The following is a 22,084-nucleotide window of genomic DNA, read 5'->3' on the forward strand; positions in this document are numbered from 1 at the left end:
AAAATAACGTGATAAGTGCTAGCTTATTCATAATATCACTGACTACGACAACTGAATGTAGCAAGATGAGCAGAAAGTCTCTGAACCCATCCATGTCATACAGTCAGACTTGGATATGGGATATGACACCGTTACACTTGGTATGATACCGGATTTTCCTAAATCTAGGATACGAGGGCATGGCTATACATATATTAACTATGTGTGTGTGTGTGTGTGCGCATGCATGCTCAAATATGTGTGCCTGTGTCTCTTTGTATGATTCAGTATCTAAAGCAATAAGGCATAACGATCATATTAAAAGTGCAGATTCTAAAACAATTCTAAGACAGCTTAAAAAACATAAAATAATAATTATACAAGAACAACGTCAAATTCTTAACAAAATAAAAAAATAATAATATACAAATGAAGTTAGGAACATGGGTTTGGCCATCTTTGATACAAGTTCGACTGTGTTCACGAAGTGTCATGGAATGTCCAATGTCCCGATCAGTGTCCTGACATTTTGGCATGACAACCATGCTAAGTGTTCTGCAAGTGGGAACTTGTGGAGTAACCAAACAGTTGTTGCTCTTCTAAGTTATTTCCAACGTGTTTGCTGATTGCTCTAATTGGAAGATTATATTTTGCATGGCTTTTTCAGTTCCATGAAGAGCTTCTGTTATCATGTTTGGTAGGCAATGCCAACTTGTTCTCAGGCCTTAGAAATATTTCCTCCACGCACATCATCTATCTAAGTAGTTAGAGCATCAGGAAGAGATGAATGTGCACCAAGAATCTTACCACCCACATCTGGAAAGCACTCGTACCCAGGCAATGGTCCAACACTACCATCCCTACCAACCTGGACTGGATACTTTAGTAGGTGTCCATTCATCTCCCTCGTTTCATCTGCAATGTAGGTCTGCCAATTGTTTTCAGCTAATTCAGTCACACGCTTAACACATTTAAGAGTTTGTGGCTTGGAGAAGCAGTCCTCCAATAAGCCTAGGTGCTCTGCCCATAGTGACATCCTGTATCCATAAACCTGCAAAATGATTACCAGCCATATGAACAGAGTGAAACCCTAAATCTTCTCAACAGAGTTCAAACCACTCAGCCAGGCTCAGGAGTAGGGTCTATGCATCAACTGAGGCAACTGGAATTACCTAGTTAGAGTCAGGTTAACCACATTATAAACACCCGACTGCTTGAGTTTTTTCTTCATTGTTCAAGATAGACATGATGCTTGCACAATTAAGCTGCACCAACTAGAGACTTGGATTATGCATAGTCAATACAACCAAGTTCCTAGTCAGGCTGCTGGGTCCTTGCATATTATTTTGCATGACCATCCACTTGCAGTATATGCCAGCAAATATTCAACTTTTTGAAAGTGATGTATTCATCAAACAGGGAATTCTTTTGTGACCAGTGGTTAATGTCCCCCAGTGTGCTTGACAAATGCAGTGTTCATAGCATCTGTCAAAGGTCTAAAAGCCATCTTGTAGGTGCAAATTGATTGAAAGAACTAACTCCCAAATTTTAAGACCTAGAACACACTGGCCTCAACATCTATATTTGAAACACTGAGGTAACATATTTGTAAACCTCTATGAAGTGGCCAAACAATTCCAGCACCTGATGCACAAGGTAAGTGCCAGACAAAGTAATATAACTGGTCTCAGCAGTGTAATAAATAGCAAGCTAGAAGTTTACAATTGGTCAGTGGATTCACATCATTTGGCTTTCTGAACACTGCAAGGTTCAAAACTAAGAGATTAAAGGACATATACCTGTCCACGTGGATGGCTCTGCTTTCTGGCCCAACTATGATGGGGTTGATAGGCGCCAATCGCAATTTCTGTGTCCCTTGAACCATCCAAAGACCTTTGGTTAATGTTTGCAGATCCTAAAATTACATACTCGTCATCTACTATCATCCCCTTGGAATGAACATAAATCATAAACCTGCAGAACTTCTGAACAAGGCCCTGGGAAACAGAAATTTTCTGATTTAGCCATCTAAAGTAGCCACAACTAATGATTATCTATAATACAATACAATGAGGGGGAAAACAGTAACACAAGTGTTATACAACAAAAGACTACAAATATAAAACGTGATGTGGATCTGGATCCTCAACCGATCCATAAATCAGGTTCACTCCTCAATAGGTTGGGCAACCCATGCAGGTTGTGCCCTTCTTCCGCATATTTCTCTTAAACCTATGAAACCCACCGTGAATCATGTGCCTACAAAACTGACATCTCATAGAATTTTCAGAAGCATTTAGTTCACAATATTCCAATGTCAAGTTATTCATGTGTTTCTTCTTTCACTTGATACATCTAAATCAAAAGGACAAAAACCTCAAAACAATGAATACTTGACCTCAAAGCCTTTGAAATGTGCCCCTTTGAAGGCCATTCCACTCCAAAATCATGTATCAGTATAACTGAGAAAAGAAAAAGATTTTGTATCTAGAAGCTAAAAAAAGAGTGAAACTGGTGAACTTCACTTTCCTTTCCCTCAACAAATAGAAATTTGCCTCTTTCTTTCACAAAATGGTACTCTAAGATGGAAAACATAATAAAGTCCCAAAAACATACCATCTCTCTATTTCAATCAATTTTTTACTAGCCAAATAAACCCAAAAAGATCATTAATTTCCTTAGGCAAGTCTTCTTCTAGAGGACATGCACACACACACAAACACACACACACAAATATGCCTGCACTTGCATGCACAAGTTCCCCTTTCATTCATGAATAGAGGCAATGCCCTAGAAGACTTTGATATGCTTAGCTACATATATTTCCAAAATAATTATGCAAAGCTAAGTATAGGGCCTACAGTTTTTCTTTTCAACAACACACAAGGCAGGTAAACGAGCCAAAAGAGCCAAGCTTGGCCTCTTGAACCTCCATTCATGGAGTCCAAACCCGGCTTGAGTTTGTCTCAGGCTCTCAGCTCACTTTGCCTACTTTACAAACTCCAGCAAATCCTTAATGAGTCAAGTTTGAACCGAGAATGAGCTGCTCTTCCTGTTTTGCAACCTTACACTTGAGTGTACATGAGAAATCACCAAAATGAGTATGAACAATCAACAAAAGGTAAATGAATGCAAATAGATGTCACACTGGTTTATCGATATTGTTGGATATTTGGTAGAATTCTTATTAGATCATTGGGACTGAAGCTTGGAGGTGCACAACAAAGGCACTGTCTTGAAAGCGACAGTTGCCCCACCAGGACTTAGCCCGGGTGTAGTAGGGTTAAACACAACCTCACTTTCGGGATACAACCAAGCCTACACCTCTCATGTAATACTAACCTCTCCTGGCACTGAGTAGGTTAGTCACCACAACACAATTACCCTGAACAACTTCGCAGGTAGAGAGAGAAAGAGAGAGGCTCGGGAATAAGCAAAAAAATGGAAGACATTAACTCGTTTTTGAAAATCTTTTTCCATATAAAGCCGTTGGGGGTATACCAAACCAAGTGGTTCAAGGTAACTCGCCCATCCTGGGTAGCCACTGATCCGACATGGGCGCCACGTGTCACTAGCATCCCATCATGGGCAGCCACCATCCCAACATGAACATCACGTGTCACTAGCATCCCATCATGGGTGGCCACCGTCCCAACATGGATGCCACGTATCACTAGCATTCGATCATGGGCGACTACCATCCAAACATGGGCACCACATGTCACTGCCATCGTCCCATCATGGGCGGCCACCGCTACAATATGGGCTCCACGTGTCACTGACCTCTCAACGTACTTACACGTAGAGGCTATCCAAAAAGGATAGGTGTCGCCTCCCAGAAAAGTCATAAAGAACTTTTTGAAAACTTTTAAAGGTCAAGGTCAGGGCCAGGACAATGACTAGGTCCAGGACTAGCCCAAGATCTAATGCCTTTAGGGCCTTGCCCTCTAAGGCAACCCTTATTATAAACTTATAAAGTTTTCAATAATAATCAACACAGAATAAAACATTTTTCATAAAATGGGTTTTTTCATCTAAAAGACTTTCTCAAACAACTAGTAGTAAGAAAGGGTTATTTTTCCAAAAAACCTTGGTCTCAAGAGGTTATATTTTGAGTCAAATAGCAACAATCCTCCACGTGGTTCAAAATATAGGATAGAAAGAAAAAGCAAAGCTATTCGTAAAAGTCATATGCTTAAATGAAAGTACCTTTCGGTTTGAACCTATACTTAGTATAAACAAGATTCAGACAGTCTCAGAAATTAAGTAGCTAGCAGCTTTGAACATAGTCTCTAATAAGAACTTCTTAGGCCTATTCACACCCATACTTCTTTCAGGTAACTTTATGTGTCATCAAATACATAAAGGTTGCATTTATTAAGGGTCCTATGCAGTATCTCACTTTATGACTGCTTTAGAGACAACCTCCATCTCATAGAGGGTGACCCACACCTTCACACTCATATAGGTAAGTCTATCAAGGGTGAAAACCTGTTTCAAACACCATAGCCAATCTGGCTTACAGATCTCATTAAGAGCCAAGGGACTCATCCGCATGTCACAGGTTTTTCGAGCACTTACATCAGAATGGAACTTGAAGATACTCTTTATCTTCATATATTCCTTTGTACTCACCCAATTACTCCAGTGACTTGTTCTTCCCATTGAACCAAGAACTTAGGTGACCCAAGTCACTTGGTTGGGTTTTCATCATGGGTAATCTTTTTAGTGGGTTTTAATTTCATTCCCTCGTATGTATTTTTAATAATTTTACGTGAAAGGTCTTTCGTAAGTGAAACTGCCAAATTTTGGCAAGATTCTATATATTCCATTGAAATTACTTCTTGCTTTAGTAAATTATTCACAGTGTTGTGCTTTAGACTAATATGTCTAGATTTTCCTTTGTATATATTGTTTCCTGCTTTATATATAACAGCTTGGCTATCACAGTGAATAGCCACAGGAGTAAAGAGTTTGCTACAGGGTTACCGAAAGCGTTTTAAGACTAAAGAAAGCATGCTTCCCTGAAGCGCATTTCGGAAGCACGAAATGTGGCACTTTCGAAACGCACTCAGAAGCGCCAATTTTTTAGGGTAAGCACGCTTCCCCTAAATGGGAAACTCGCTTTCCCTTCACGGGAAGCTTGCTTCCCCCTCGCTTCTCCTTTTTTTTATTTATTTTTTGTTTTTTCCTTTTTTGCTTCTCCCTCGCTTTCAGTTCGCTTCCTAGGTCACTTCTGGTTCATTTATCTTCTCGCTTTTGAGACAATTTCTAGTTTGCCTCTAAGTCTTCCCGTGCTTTCGGCTTCCTAAAAGTTTAGAAGTGTCTCGCTTTCCGCTCCCACTTCCCTTACTGACAGCTCTATTTTGCTATTCAATAGAATCTCAATCAAGATGTTACTTAGCCATTCAGCTTCCATACTAGCATATGCTAGTGCTATGAGCTCAGCCTCCATAGTGAATTGGGTTATAATGGTTTGCTTCTTGGAAGCCCAGAAAATAGCCCACGATCCAAGGGTAAAGACCCATCAACTTGTGGATTGTGGATATCGAGTCAACCCTATCGGAGTTCCAATTAGCATTACTATAACCTTCAAGCTATGTCACATGGGTGTGGGTGCGGGTGCGGGGATGCGGTACTTCCAAAAAACCAGGGTGGGGGTGCGGCAAAAAAAAAAAAAAAAAATAAAAAAAAAAAAAAAATATATATATATATATATATATATATATATATATATATATATATATATATATATATATATATATATATATATATATATATATATATATAAAGTCCAAAAGTTGGACATAAATGACCCTGGGAGCATTGACTGCACCTAGGGTCAGGTTGACCGCATCGGGTGCGGGTGCGGCACCTAGTTGGAGAATCCCTGTGACATATAGGGCAAAAAAAAATTTCTTGGCAATTTTTTTTTTAAGTCCGAAAAATTAGGCCAAAATGACCCTGGGTGCGTTGACCGCACCCAGGGTCGGGTTGACCGCACCCACATCGCGTCGACGCGGGTGCAGCACCCTGCTAGCCGAATCCCTGTGACATAGCCTTCAAGGTTAGCGGGTTCCTCCGAATAGAATAACCCATAATCCAAAGTCCCAGTAAGGTACTTCAGGACCTTGAAAGCAACATCCCAATGATCCTGGATTGTTATATCTACTCAGTTTGCTCATGCAAAAATGTTACGTCTGATTTAGTTTCATTCATATCATACATAAGACTTCTTATAATACTAGCATACTCAAGCTAAGAAATACCTCTTCCAGTGTATTTAGATAATTTAACACTGGGATCAAACAAAGTATCAACAATTTTATAATCAAAACAGTTAAATTTTCTAAGCACTTTCTTAATATAACACGATTGATTTAAGCCATATCTATGCTCGTATCTCACAAGTTTGATTCCTAAAATCACATCAGCAAGCCCCATATCTTTCATAAGAAGTAACAAGAAAATGCTTAGTATCTAACTCATCTCTCATAAGATATGGGGCTTGCAGATGTGATTCTAGGAATCAAACTTGTGAGTCATGAGCAACAATATAGAATGCATAAGTTAAGTGACAAAAAAAGCTTAGTATCATTTATGCATTCTATATTGTTACTAAGTATCAATATGCCATCTAAATATAAACAAATTATGACAATGTTTTCATAATCAACTTTAGTATATATATGCATTTATCATAATCAAGAGTGTTAAACCCAAAACTGGAAATTACTTGGTCAAAATTTTTATGCCATTGTTTTGGAGTTTATTTCAATCCGTATAAAGACTTAAGCAATTTACAAACTTTATTTCTTTGACCAGGAACTACAAAACCTTTAGGTTGATCCATGTAATTTTTTTTTGTCTAAGTTGTCATTTAGAAAAGCAATTTTAACATCCATTTGATGAATTTCGAGTTTGAAAATAGAAGTTATGCTATAAGAACTCTAAATGATGTTATGCTAGATACTAGAGCATACATATCAAAATAATCAATCTCAAAATTTTGTTTAAAACCTTTTGCTACTAATTTTGCCTTAAATTTGTCAATTGATCCCTCAACTCTAAATTTTCTTTTGAAAATCCATTTGTAGTCAAGAGGTTTAAAACTTTAAATTATGGTGGTCATTCTGCTAAGACCCAAATTTTATTTTCAAGTATGGAATACATTTCACTTTAAATCGCTTCTTTCCAAAATGCAGCATCAAGTGATGACATAGCTTTAGAAAAGCTTAAAGGATCTCTATCAATCATATATAGATGAAAGTCTTTTCCAAAATCATTTGGTTTCCTAATCATCTTACTTCTAAGTTGTGTATTTTCATGTTCCAAAGCAGGTCTTTTGGATACAAGTTCATGAAAACCAATGGAAGAAGAAAGATTTTGCAAGTTTTTGAAAAATAGATCTTCTCTAAACTCAACTTGTACAGATTCAGAAATAACTTTAGTTTCTAAGTTCATAAATCTATATGCCTTGCTGTTTTGAGAATAGCCAATAAAAATACATGTATTAGTTTTAGGTCCTAATTTAGTTTATTTGGGTTCATTCAATCTACCATAGGTCACACAACCCCAAACTTTAAGATAACTTAAATTTGGTTTTCTGTTTTTCCATAATTCATATGGAGTAACATATAATTTTGAATAAGGCACATGATTCAAAATATGACATGCACCGAGTAGGGCTTCTCTCTATAAATTAAAATTAAGTCCATAACTAATTAGCATTGCATTCACCATGTCAATTAAAGTTATGTTTTTTTGTTCTAGAACACCATTATGCTCGGGAGTCTAAGGTGCAGTGTTATGTCTATGTATGCCATGTTTTTCACAAAATTTAATAAATTCATGAGATAAATATTCTCCACCTCTGTCGAACCTAAACGAAACAATTTTGCCATTGTGAAAATTTTCAACTTCATCCTTAAAAATCTTAAATTTCTCGAATGACTCGTCTTTACTTTTCATAAGATAAACATAAGCAAATTTAGACAAATCATCTATGAAAGTTATGAAATACAGATTACTTCCACGAGTTGGAGTGTTTTTCAAATCACAACATCACTACGTATGAGTTCAAGAATTTTAGAACTTCTTTTCACTCAATAAAAAGGTTTCTTAGAGAACTTTGATTAAATGCATACGCCATATTTATTATAATGATCATGCTTCTTACAAACAGGAATTAATCATGATTTACCCATTTTCTTAATTGATCCAAAATACACATGACTAAGTTTAGCAAGCTATACATCAAGAGAGTCAAACAAGTAAATAAAAACAAAGATATTATCATTGATCACATTTAGTTCGAACAATCCATCAAAAACAAAACCCTTTCCAACAAATACATGATTCTTCGACAATATTATATTGTCGGATTTAAAGACAAGCTTAAAACCATGTGCGGTCAGTAGGAAGGCTGATACAAGGTTCTTAGTTACAATGGGTACATGGTACATATTTGTTAAGATAAGACATTTTCCATATGTGAATTTTATTTCCACAATCCTTTTTCCTTCAACCTTTGCAGGATGAGAGTCTTCCATGTAAATTTGATTGTCTTTCCCCACGATATCGTATGTTTTAAACATACATTGGTCATTACAAGTATGAATTGTAGACCCTGAATCCGCATACTACCTTCTGTCCATTTGAACCATGAAAACAAAGTTTGCTACATCCACTAGGTTCTCTTTGGGATTGTGCCTTGGTGCCTTGTCTCTTGTGATGATGACACTCTCTCGCATAGTGCCCGGTTTGCCACATACATAGCAGGAAACAATTTCTCGTTTAAATTTCTTAAAATATTTGAATTTCTTGTTTTTAGATTTCATACAGGGCTTGAATCTTGGCTTACGATCCACCATATTCACTTTGGTGCCAACTTCTTTGACTTCCTCCTTTTTTGTTTCTATGACGAGCTTCTTCAATACGAAAATGAGAAAGAAGTTATTTGAAGTAGTCTTTGTTCTTATGTTTTAACATATTACGATAAACTTTCCATGAATTGGGTAATTTCCCAATAATAGCAGCCACTTAAAAAGACTCATCAAGATTCATACCTTCCACCCTAAGTTGGTGAACCAGTAATTGCATTTCATCAATTTGGGGTAGAAGTGGTTTGTTATCAATAAACACAAAATCCATATATTTACTAACTAGGAACTTTCGGTTACCTGCATCCACTGTATTGTATTTGCTCTGAAGAGCTTCCTAGAGCTTTTTCGTAGAGTCTACTTCAGAGTAGAGATCAAACATGGGGTCGGACAACGCATTCGAAATGTGCCCTTGGCACACATAGTCATCTTCCATCCACTTTCGGCGCTTCCTGTTCTGAGCATTGGTCTCTTCTTCTCGTTCATGAGGACATGGTTCAGTGAGCATGTACCCCACCTTGGCCATGGTCAAGAAGATTATAACCTTTTTCTGCCAGCATTTAAAGTTAGTCTCATCGAAATGAGACAATTTGGGAATCTTTTGGTTCTCGATCTTCACAATAGACACCATGGAGCTAGACATGTCGCTTTCAAATTATTGGATATTTGGCAGAATTCTTCTCAGATCGTTAGGACTGAAGCTTGGAGGCGCACAACAAAGGCATTGTCTTGAAAGCGACAGTTGCCCCACCAAGACTTAGCCCGAGTGCTGTAGGGTTAAACACAACCTCGCTTCCGGGATACAACCAAGTTTGCACCTCTCGTGCAATGCTAACCTCTCCTGGCACTGGGTAAGTTAGTCACCATGGCACAGTTACCCTGAACAACTTCACAAGTAGAGAGAGAAGGAGAAAGGCTTGGGAAAAAGAAAAAACTGGAGGAAGTTAACTCATTTTTTAAAAATCTTTTTCCATATAAAGCAGCTGGGGTATACCAAACCAAATGGTGCAAGGTAACTCGCCTATCCTAGGCAGCCATCGACCAGACGTGGGCACCATGTGTCACTAGTGTCCCATCATGGGAAGCCATCATCCCAACATGGATGCTACGTGTCACTAGCATCCCATCATAGGCGGCCACCATCCAAACATGGGTGCCACATGCCACTGCCATCATCCTATCACGGGCAGCCACTGCTACAACATAGTCTCCACGTGTTACTAACCTCTCAACGTGCTTACACGTAGAGGCTATCCAAAAAGGATAGGTGTCGCCTCCCAGAAAAGTCATAAAGGACTTTTTGAAAACTTTTAAAGGTCAAGGTTAAGGCCATGACCAAGTCCTGGTCTAAATCTAAATATTAATATTTAATATTTAAAGTTTATTTGACAAGCATTTGACAAGCCGAAGATCTAATGCCCTTGAGGGCCTTGCCCTCTAAGGCAACCCTTTTCATTATAAACCTATGAAGTTTTACAACCATGGATGCCACGTGTCACTAGCGTCCCATCATGGGTGGCCACCATCTAAACATGGGCGCCACATGCCATTGCCATCGTCCCATCATGGGCAGTCACTGCTACAACATGGGCTCCACGTGTCACTGACCTCTCAATGTGCTTACACGGAGACGCTATCCAAAAAGGATAGGTGTCGTCTCCCAGAAAAGTCATAAAGGACTTTTTGAAAACTTTTAAAGGTCAAGGCCAAGTTTGGGTCCGAGTCTAAATCCAAATCCAAATTCAAATATTAATATTAATATTAATATTTAATATTTAAAGTTCATTTGACAAGCCCAAGATCTAATGCCCTTGAACATCTTGCCCTCTAAGGCAACTAGGGGTGGCAATCAGGTCGGGTTGGCGGGTAAGCATACCTCAACACGAACCTGACCCGTTTATTAAACGGGTCGGCTGTGGCAAACACGAACCCAACCCATTTATTAAACGGGTAACCCGACACGACATGGTTAACCCGTTTAATAAATAGGTCGGGTAAACAGGTTGGCGGGTAGGGTTCAAGTAAACGGGTTGGCGGGCGGGTCAGGGTCGGGTAAACCGGTTGGCGGGTCGGGGTCGGGTAAACGGATTGACCTGCCCGCCTAACCCGTTTATTAAACGGGTCAGCCGGGTTGGCATACCCCTAACACGAACCCGACCCGTTTAATAAACGGGTTAGGCGGGTCGACCCGTTTATGACACGAACCCGTTTAAGTCAAACCCGAACCCGGCTAAGAAGCGGGTTGGCGGGTCGTGTCAGATTTTGCCACCCCTAATGGCAACCCTTCTCATTATAAACTTATGAAGTTTTCCAACAATAATCAATAAGGGACAAAACATTTTTCATAAAATAGTTTTTTCCCACTAAAAGGCTTTCTCAAACAACTAGTAGTAAGAAAGGGTTATTTTGCCAAAAAATCTTGGTTTCAAAAGGTTATATTTTGAGCCAAATAACAACATATATAACTTAATAAGATGCCATAGAGGTCAATAAAAGAGACTTCTAAAACGGAGGTTCAACCTAAAAATCAATACTTGGAGACTGACATACATAGTCAAACTTGAAAGGGATGATATCTAATATGCCCAAGGTTTTTAGGCAATGAAAAATTTTGCACGGACTTTCTTGTCAAAATGTTTAACAAGTTTAGTGACTGCTTTTAAGAACAAAGAAAAGAAATGTTCATTTTAAAAAGGACAAAGTATATGAAAATGAAAAACAGTAAGAATGATTTGAACCACTGCAAATAAGTAAAAGAGTCTGGCTCGTTTCTTCCATATAAAGCATCTCGTGGAAGTTGACCACATTCTAGCTAATGCAACCCTCTACATCAGGAAAACAACCAAAGGGAATGTAATGATAACTGCTCCAGACAAGTCTCCACCTTTGGGCATTGGCAATAAATTTAAAGCATGGTCATACATCCTGATGTGAACTACAAATGTGCAACTTCTCTAAAAAAAATTCCTCATGCATTATCATTAAAAAGCTTAAGACATGATGCCTTGCAGTGACAAACCCATTCAATCATGCAGCAAAAATAATTTGACTACAAAATCCAATCAGAATTATTAATGTAAAGTATGATGATATAGTAAAAATATGCTGCAACTACATGAATAAAATATAAGTACACGTATGCATGGAGTTTATATGGTTGATACCAAGGAACCACCATCAGCATGTTGACTTTTTGAATATGAATTTTCTCCTGGATATTCACGTTTTCCTAGACAATAGAAGCTCAAATAATCCTGCGGGTGCTTGTCATTAGAACCCCCAACTTTAGCAAGTGCGTTTGCAATAACCCTGTACATCATCTCCATTGTTTGACCCTGTGACAAAAGTGCAATTTAATTACAGTGCCTATTGTTGTTTGAAAACATAAAAATAATGCTTATATGCATGTGAGATGTGCATGTGCTGGTAACTTGTACTTACTATGTACAAAGCATAAAAAAAGAACAGTATATTATTTACATCAAGTAATTGTAAATGAAAGCACAACATTGACGTCCAAATACACACAAAATAAATAAGCATATGATCCAGAAGAGGACTTGGAAATTATATTAAGACTCCATATGTATCTCAGGTTAAAAAAAATACTGAAGGATTTTTTAAGTGTTTTGTTTTTGAAGGAGTAAAAGATTCCATACTCTTGATAGGAGTGTACCACTATCCCAAACTCTTGAAGGAGTAAAAGATTCCACTCTTGATAACAATGAAAACCAATCAGTTACAACTTACAATACACCATACTCTTGATAGGAGTGTACCACTATCCCAAACTATTCCTACACTCATCTGATGTACCCATTAAAATTTTGACTCAGTGTGTCCATAATTTCTTTACTGAATGTTGGCATTAAGAAATATAGATTGATCATATGATAATATTTTCCCTTCTAAAAAGTTGTTGTTCTTATTCCATCCCAGCAGATACTGCAGTACTTTCAGTTCTTTAGCCAATATTGGAAATTAGTAATGAATTAAATATCCTTCTGAAGAAAATCAAAATATGATTTCATTACTGAATATAATTTCAGATCGTTAAATAATGTTGGCATAGTACTCAATTAAACACCCTCACAAAGAAAGACGAATAAATTTTCTGCATTGAAAGCCATCCATTTCAAACTTAAAGGCCACAGAGCTGGGCAACTGGATGAATTTTTCTATTTCCAATATATCTCAATAATATATTCCCTACTAATAATCTCATAAGACAATTTATGCAATACTTATTTTGGACAGCATGAGGCAGAAAATCACACACTAACCTGCCAAAATAGGATTTCTTGAACTGCAGCAGTACTTGGTATGCCTTCAGGCCACATTGGTATAACTACATACACAGAGAATCTTTCATTCGCAGCAATCTTGTCTGCAATTTTCAGTGCTAGTTCCATAGGTACTAAATTATCCGCACCTGTCCATAACATTGCCATTATAATAAAAAAGAAGAAGAAAAACTCTAACATTCAAAGGACGATGAAAAGAAAGGAAATGACTAAATAAAACTCTAATAAATTGGGCTGCACATATTCTACAGTTACAATCTTAAGTTGCTAAACAATGTCATAGATAATTGAAAAATAGAAATTATCTTATGTAGAAGCAAAGATTAGAACATCAAAAGAATTTGTGGACTCAAAATGTTTCTAAAATGCATAGAAAAACAATGTCCATAATCCTCTTTTAATATTTCTAATTATCATTTATTGACCTATTATGGGAGTTTATGTACTTATCATTCTTATGTATAATTTGCATGTTATTGATGCTACAGGGTGTCCTACCCTTTTGGTTATCTCTTATATTTTACATATAAAACCCCCAAGACTTTCTATATCAAGAAATTCATCAACTTGCATTCTTTCCTAGGAACTTCAGATGCACAAACTCTAGATTCTACTTAGTATTAGCCCTAAGTTTTCCCTTAGTAGATTATGAACAGGTTTATACCACACCACATAAAGACTTCCATTGTCTATCTACAATATGCTACTTACAAATTATTGACTTCCCATAAATTTTCCTAAAAAGAACTACCTGCAAACTAAGCATTATGCTGGTTGCCAATGTACGATTTGTTAGAAGGCAATTGCTTGATATTCCCAAGAAGTTTATTTTTTGAAATTACTTGTTTCCCCCAATTTTAAAGTTCAATTATTTGTATGTAGAGATCAATTGCAAAGTCTTTCTAGAGATAAAAAATAGATTGCAAGAGTGCATTGCATGCATGGCAACAATTACAGAAAAATCAAATTGCAAGGAAAATGATCATCTCCCACTATAGAAGACAATGTTAAGCAATATTCAAGAAACAAAGTTCAGCAATGCATAGGAACAGTGACTGTTAGATGAATGATAAATTGTGCCCTCAGTAGAAAGAGCTTCTTTAACAGCAGAGTTAGTTGAGAAGAAGGACAGGGTAGGTACTCAGGAAAGAAACATGTGGAAACAATCCACCTGCATTTTTGTAAGATGGCCAGCAATAAGAAGATCCCAGAAAATATTGGTTCTCTATGTAAATGAAATGTCGTGCAGATCTAATCGCCTTGATGTATGCATTGTGTATGCTTTTGTCTATTTTAAGGTTTTTCCCACACACAAGATTCTGCAAAAAATAAAATGTCTGGAATTAGCTATACTAAAGATATCAGAAGATTATTATCAATTAAAGAATAAATGATAAGTAAATAAATATTAAGTACCATAGGCTAATTGATGAAATGCATGACTATAATGCTCTAAATATAACCACTAACCTGTGCTTCAGCTTCCTGGACAACTTTTGGAAAGCCTTTCACTGATCCTGAATCAATTGATCTGAATACCTAGCAAAACAGCAAGAAATCCATACAGGTTCCAATTTGACTCTGATTGAAAAAGCAATTGATACAATGGATGTTTTTAAGTGTCCAACCTGCACATGCCAATTTTCTGAATCATCTTCCTTGGAGACCTGCAATTCAGAGTCATCACCAGGAGCATCGGAGGAAGGATAAAGTATCCACGACATGCGGTCAAGCCTTATCAAAACATCATCATGCCAATGTGTTACTTTTTGAAATCTTTGTTTCCATTTTGTAGCTTTTCTCCATCTCTGTTCAAAGTTTGTTAGTATATCATATGCTGCAGGACCTTCAATTCTGCAGTGTAAATCATGCCATGGTTGCCTTGGTGATCGGGTTCCTGCCTGTATAAAGAATATCTAGTCAACTTTAGTCATGCATATGATCATTGCAGTTACATATTTCTTTGTTGTGTAAACATCATGCCAGATGTTGAAGTTCTTCATTTTTCAATACTGTTAAGGCATCTAAACTTTGTCTTCCACTATTTATCAAGTGATATTTGATCCTTCACAAGTGAATTGCATATCTATACTGGCATATTAGCAAATCAAGCCAGGCATAGATGCTGTCATATTCAATCTTATGTTAAATATTTCTTCCATATCTTTCATTATATGTTCCCAAGATTTGCTTCTGCTCTTAAACATAAAACTGAGTAAGCATACACTTGTTGCTTTAAACTTGTGTGCATTATCATATGCTTCTATTTTGCAGACCTTTATATACTACTCTTAGTGGAAACTACACAAAAACAGAATGTCCCATGCCCTTTTAGCCATGTCCACGTGACAGATTTACCAACCTATGACACATAGTTGTGGGTGCCGCTGCCGGTGCGAAAGGTGAAACATGACAATTTTAAAAAACTTGGGTGTGGGGGTGCAGTGTGTGTCTATATATATATATATATATATATATATATATATATATATATATATATATATATATTGCTTTTACTTTTATGTGTACAATATAGTTGAAAAATCATATGTGCAAGTTATATCCAGTCAATCTGACCTTATAGATGTGTTTATCATGATTTATTTGCTAGGCATCGCACTATGGATCATTTTTTCCATGTAAAAATTAGATTTTATGAGTCATAAAATTTTGGTACATTGTGGGCCATTGATTTTAAAGCCCTTGAAAAACCAATTTATGTTTACAAAAATATGATTTAAAACCTATTTTCTACTAAACATTTGTAAGCTTAAATTTATAAAAACATGAAAAAATTGTGGAAAAGTTGGTGTTTTCTATTAGACTGCATGTACAAACGACTGTAGCAAATGTAAATTCTACACACACAAGTTTCTTTAGGTTTTCAAGTTTTTTTTTTTGAAATTTGAACAATTTTGGACTTGGTCAAAGTTGACCAAGTAAAAATTTGAACTAAAATGATTCGGGGCGGGGTTGACCACACCTGACACTTGTTGACCCACACCCAGCCATGTTGGGTGCTGCACCCGTACCCAGCAGTGTCGGGACGGATGCTTCAAGGGTACAGAAGTACCAATGTTACATAGCATCCAACAAATAGTGTTGCATATTACACTTGACATAAGGTTCAATCCTACTACTACCAAACCACCCAGTTTGGTCTGGCTCTATTTATGGATAAAGAATCAAGATTAAGTGTTCTTTTTTTCCTAGGAGAGTAGATAATATTAAATGTCATATTTGGCACTGGCAGTTTTGTAATTTCTTTTGTACTACCCTTTCTGTAATGGCAGAGATGTAATGATAATAGCTTGCTGATTTTTTGTCATTAAGCCTTTTGGCTAGTTTTATTATTAACATAACAACTATTTTGCTGCCCCTCACATAAGAGAATCTTCCCGTGAAGCTGCTGCTAGTCTTCACAAAACTTTCTCTTCTCCTTCATCCTAGGTTTACTGATAAGTTTGCCAGAAATGCACAGAAGAATTTTTATAACCAAATTTCTTGCAGAAATATTTAGTTCCCTAGAGGAAGCTGGATAGGTTGATTATGATCTAATGGCAGGTTACACAGCTCAGATATTTTTATTATAAAAAGCAAATGACACTGGCCAAACTCAAACTCAAAAATATTTGAAAATATAGTAATATTTGATTCCACCAGCCAATCAATCCAACCTGCTGATAAGCGATCCAGGTTTCGGTCTGGGAACTTGAAAGTTTTACATGGTAGGATATGGGTTTCTTCATTGCTGACCAGATAAATATCCGAACCTGAACCTGCTTATTTAAGAGAGCATTTTTTATGCAGTGTCCGCCGCTGAATATCTAAAAATAATGCTACATGGTGCAGACCTTCACGGAGAGTCCTTCAACATTGTGCATAGGATGCCAACTTTGGCTCAGTCAGTAAAAAAGAATATCTCCAGGCCTTTGCTTCAAGGCTTTAATCAGCTGACCATTCAGTGTTCCCTGACTTTTTCATTTCTTAGTTATTGTATGAATAACATTTTGTTTTTATCCAGCAATTTTACATATAGACACATACATATGTACACACATATCAATATCATTATCCATCAACATTTAATCACATCTTCAAGTAGTTTTTTTGTGCAAAGCTATTTCATCCTTGTCCATATATTCATTTGGACTACAGAAGCCTCCCCAAGAAGGTGGTTATCAAAAGCAGCATTATTTTGAACATAGTCATAGCTATCACCAATATATTGAAAATATCAGCTATAAATGACGTTTTTTGGTAAAACAATTTAAAAGGAAAAATGTCATGATATTTTAAAAATTAATTTCACAGCAATATTATCACAATAATATCATGATATTTCAGTTAATTTTATTTTTTTATTTCTTTTATATATCTTAAATATGTTTTTTATTCTTTCTTTTTATATCATTTACTTATTTATTTCATAATATGTATATTTTATTATCTAAACATGTTGATTTCTTACTTATTTCTGCTAAAAAAATTTAAGGCCAAGATTTTTCCGAGATTTATCAACTAAACCTATTTTATCTTGAGAATTTGCCTTAGTGAGATATAGCCAAGACCGATTTTTGTAACTATGACTTGGAAAATGGTATGCTTTATTTTTCTGGCGCTAGAACTATGAATATGGGATTTTAACATGTGAAAAACTAACAATTTTACAATAATTCTTCTCCATTAAAAAATATAGCTATTAAACTCATATTGATAGCAGTTGTCACTTTCCTTCAACTATATCATTTTATTAGGCCCACTGCCTATGTACAACACCAAAAATCAGAAAAAGTGCAGCAGATGAAGCGAGGAGGTAGGGCAACAACATATTAAAAAGCATTACTCACTTTGGTGGTTTTTAGCATGAATGGAGCATGATAAATAATGTCAATCATAGAAAAAATTCATACTTGCAAATATTGTCTTCTTTCTTATATAGAAGCCCAGTCTGCCTCCTTTGTTAAATGTCCTCAATACTCCTGTTAACTATTCATATTTCATAAAATAATTTCAAAATCAAAGATGAACCATCTTGAACTAGGAAGAACTAGATTGATCTCATTTTGCACCTCAGACCAATGAAGTAAAAGGGAATTGGTGAACTATACCATAATTACAGAGACAGACTTATGTATCTCTTTACGTGAAAATCATTTTCTTCAAATTTCTTGCATCTTGAGTTCTCAATTAGAGAACAGAACAGACGAGCCATAACACCTAAAACTTCTATAATACTGAAATCAAAGAACAAAATCCTCATGCATACATTCAACTTGACAAAAAAGTTATCAACCAGCTGTTGGAGATTGGTAGATGCCAATAGGAAAAGTCATGGGCCAACTGTGACCAATTTACAAGAAATTTAGTACCTTGGGAGGGCAAGCATAAAACCTAGTTTTCAGAGACTCAATAGGGTTAAGTCAGACTTGAATGATTGGCAAGGATTCCAAGTCAAGAATCAGTTACACTTGCTGAAAATTGTTTTTGACTCAGGTAAATCAGGTAACTTGTCATGGACTTCTTCCACAGTTGAGAAAGTGAATGAGAATCTGCCCAAGTTCCACCTTGGAAAGAATAGACTCTGACTGACATGCCTGAGAGTATCCAGGTGAACTAAGACCAGGCTCAATCAGGTCTTTGTGCAAGGGTACAAGAAAATAAGCCAAATTCAGGTCAACTATATTATTGTAACCTCTAGAGTCTATACCAAGACAACACATCTTATTGGCTATAAATCTTTCTTGATGCCAAAGAATGAAGATGAGTATACGACACCCTTATCAAGACTAAAACGTATCAATACTTACAAAAGATAAAGTAAAGAACCATTTTTGGATATCTTCAACAAAAACAAGAACAAATAAAATAAAGAAAACTAATTCAGATAACATTCATATTATTTTCCAATACTGAAGGATCAAAATATATAAGGTCTGTGAACAGTGGTCAAACAATGAAGACACACTTACTGGAAATGTAGGATTGTGGAAGTCATTTGCAAAGACATCATCAAGATTGCGGAACAGCCTGTGCTGGGGGGTATCATAACGACCATCACAGAGATCAAGACCACCTACAAATGCAATTATTTTCCTTTTGTTTCCAGAAGCTTGGCTATCAACTATCACACATTTCTGATGGTGTGTGAAAAGAGTTCCTACAACCTGGAGAAAAGAACCATAAGTGCTACAGTAGATAACCATAATCATAATAGGATAAACGGGCAAGCAAGACCTAGCGACCAGGGCCTAGGCATGGGGAAAGGGACGTGAAGTTTTGGCAGACAACCCTTTTCTTCTCCACTTGTCATGGACATGTTATTGGTACGGCATGCCGGGGTCAGGCATGCTATAAACAGGGTGTCAACGGACCTGATTTACCCGGACCCCACCCGAACCAAACCCTATAGGGTCCGGGTATGGTGATAAATAAGAAGACCCAATTAAGACCTGGGTCCCGGCCTGAAGGTCCGATTATTACATGGACCCGGGCAGAGTTTGTGAAATTTTATACCAAACCCGAACCCAACCTAGTTTAGATTAAGACCCACAATTTTTCAATGTAAAAATGATAAAAAATATGGTTTTATAGGGTTTGGTTCATGCAGTTTTTATCAGGTCCGGGTATGGTTTTTGTATAGTGGACCCAATTAGATACAGGTTCAGACCCGATACCATACCCAAAAATCTGGTCCAAGTCTAGTTCCACCTGGGTCCGAACCAAACCGGACCCGTTGACACCCCTAAGTGTCAAGTATCAGATATGCTAGACGTAGCGTGTCAAGGATCGAACACCCAAGCATTCTGTATGGACACCTCCAATTTAAGGAAATATCCATATTTTAAACTTTTTTCTTGTCTACATTTTGCGCACACATGCACACACATCAAGGTGAACAAAGTTAAGCAAGTTCCATGGAGAAACATGATTTGTTGATCCATGGAGGATCACAGAGTCGTTGAGCACTACCTATTGCTTGAGAAAACTGAGCTTAGAAGCAGTACCTTTTGCTTGAAAATACTGAGTTTATGACTGGCATAACGAGGAGACAGCACACAATGAACTGCCGAGTGCTTAAAAAAATTTCGAGTTTCCTCATCATGAGTTTGCATAACACCTTCCTGCATCCATGATAACTTTTAGTTGAACAGGCTAGCATAGTAGTGGACCATTTTCATGATTAGTCATCATGCCATTACAAGCTTGGACCCAACAAGATCTGATAAATGCAAAATTCACTTAGCGTTCAACCTTCAGTGAAGATTAAGATTGTACTTGAAGAGGTGTCGGTCACATACAATTTTTCAAAACTGTAAATATTTATACAACTTAATTCTTTTGGGATGAATCTATGCATCAGTCTCAACTGATACCACCATCAATTATCAGCCAACACTATCAAGCTAATGTGTCTATCTCCAGTTAAATTTGCACGCCTTGTGCATTATCTTACATTTCACACCATTTTTCCCATGGGAACAGTAGACAGAAGACGAGTTTGTTGCCAGAAGGCTTCCTTAACCTATGTTTGGAAGCTTATCTTGTAAAGATGCAGTTTCCTACGGTTGCTGGCCCAACAAGAAATGCATATATCAAGAGGATGCCATGAAAATTTAAAAATGAGTCATCTGTTGTATCACTTTTTCTTTTTACAATAAATAAACTGATTCTTGTTTTCTGATCACGCCATTTAATTTGAACCATTGATTATGTTTAGTTCATTGTTTCATGAGGGAAATGGCTTGCTCTTGGCCACAAAACAAGCATGAAAAGCAGCTGCATTTTTATCAAACAAATCATGGGAGTGGAAGTTTTGAAGCTTCAACAGATCGTAGCAATCTACTTGTGATTATATGAACTTCATAAACCAAGACCACCAAAAAGAAGCAGCAGAATAATAATAAGAAAGAATTAACAGACAAGGGGTGTAATTTGATACCGTTTTCAAAAGAAACATATCGTGTGAGGTTTTGTCATCCCATATCAGCATTGCAACACGGACACCTTCCTGAGACTTGAACTTCAACAAGTCACCCAGCTGCAGTTCACCTCCACTAGGTATTGGCTTTGTAGGCTCTCTCACAAGCTTCACTTTGTGAAATACCGACCAGCCAATAATGTAGACCAAGTGGTGTGCTTCCAAAATAGCATGGCAGATGTCTTCCCAACACTTGGCATGCTCAAACACCTTCCCCCCATCTAATGGAATTTCAGGAAGCAATCCATCAGGGACATGAGCATCCTGATAAAGGGTAACTTTCCCACATTGGTGCAGTGGAAAATATGCATTGACACCCCAATAATCTGGACCTGAACCAGCTCCACCTTTATACATGGGATTCCCTTCCACAGGACTAAACTGCAAGGAAAGATGCAGTTCAGGACATGGTTTCATAAGATTTCCATTAGGACCAACCACTGGGAACCACCCATCGATCATATTCCCGGTTATGATCTTCTGTACAGGTATTGTAACCACCCCAATAAGCTGAGCCCCAAGAACATCATTATCTTTTACTTGGAACTCAATTCTTGATACAGGGTGAGCAACAGGGACACGGAAATGCTCATCCCAGTTAGGATCCTCAGAATTGGTGATCACTCTGGTTTGTGCAATGGTCGCCCCCGCCATGTAAACTGATACATAAGGATCACTTGTTATTGCCTTATGCCTGCCACTGCGTTTATCTGGTTTATGAAATTGTGATGTACAAGCATCAAAGATGGTGAAACACCTTCTCATTCTTTCTGAAGTAAGGTCCATGTTTGGCAAAGAACGAGCCTCAAAGATCCACAATTCAAGGTCACCATGCAAGAAAACAACCTCAGAATCATTTGCCTTGGATCCGTGAGAAGAACCAGCCATTGAGATCCAATGCACAGGCTCTGAAGCACAATCACAACTCGAAAAACTCT

General features: G+C 37.1%; 1 protein-coding gene across 1 annotated transcript; it reads right to left on the reverse strand.

The window, feature by feature from the left end:
• Positions 1-736: 736 nt before the first annotated feature.
• LOC149817287 (phospholipase D delta-like) lies at positions 737-22,034 on the reverse strand. The gene is made up of 10 exons (XM_089987059.1): positions 21,108-22,034; positions 20,173-20,289; positions 19,138-19,332; positions 14,794-15,066; positions 14,636-14,704; positions 14,337-14,484; positions 13,145-13,293; positions 12,026-12,196; positions 1,779-1,976; positions 737-1,030 (listed from the first exon to the last, which is right to left on the reverse strand). The coding sequence occupies exons 1-10, from the start codon at positions 22,032-22,034 to the stop codon at positions 737-739; spliced, it is 2,541 nt and encodes an 846-aa protein (XP_089843185.1).
• Between the last annotated feature and the right edge of the window lie 50 nt (positions 22,035-22,084).

Source organism: Nuphar pumila, chromosome 14 (genome assembly GCF_984573655.1).
Source record: "Nuphar pumila chromosome 14, dmNupPumi1.hap1.1, whole genome shotgun sequence".
NCBI lineage: Eukaryota > Viridiplantae > Streptophyta > Magnoliopsida > Nymphaeales > Nymphaeaceae > Nuphar > Nuphar pumila.

Coding starts and splice junctions, on each gene's coding strand:
- LOC149817287 (XM_089987059.1), bottom strand. CDS start 22,034: ATGGCTGGTTCTTCTCACGGATCCAAGGCAAATGATTCTGAGGTTGTT. Junction 14,485..14,635: donor TCCAGGAAGCTGAAGCACAG/GTTAGTGGTTAT, acceptor TATTTTTTGCAG/AATCTTGTGTGTGGGAAAAA. Junction 1,031..1,778: donor AGAGCCATCCACGTGGACAG/GTATATGTCCTT, acceptor ATCATTTTGCAG/GTTTATGGATACAGGATGTC.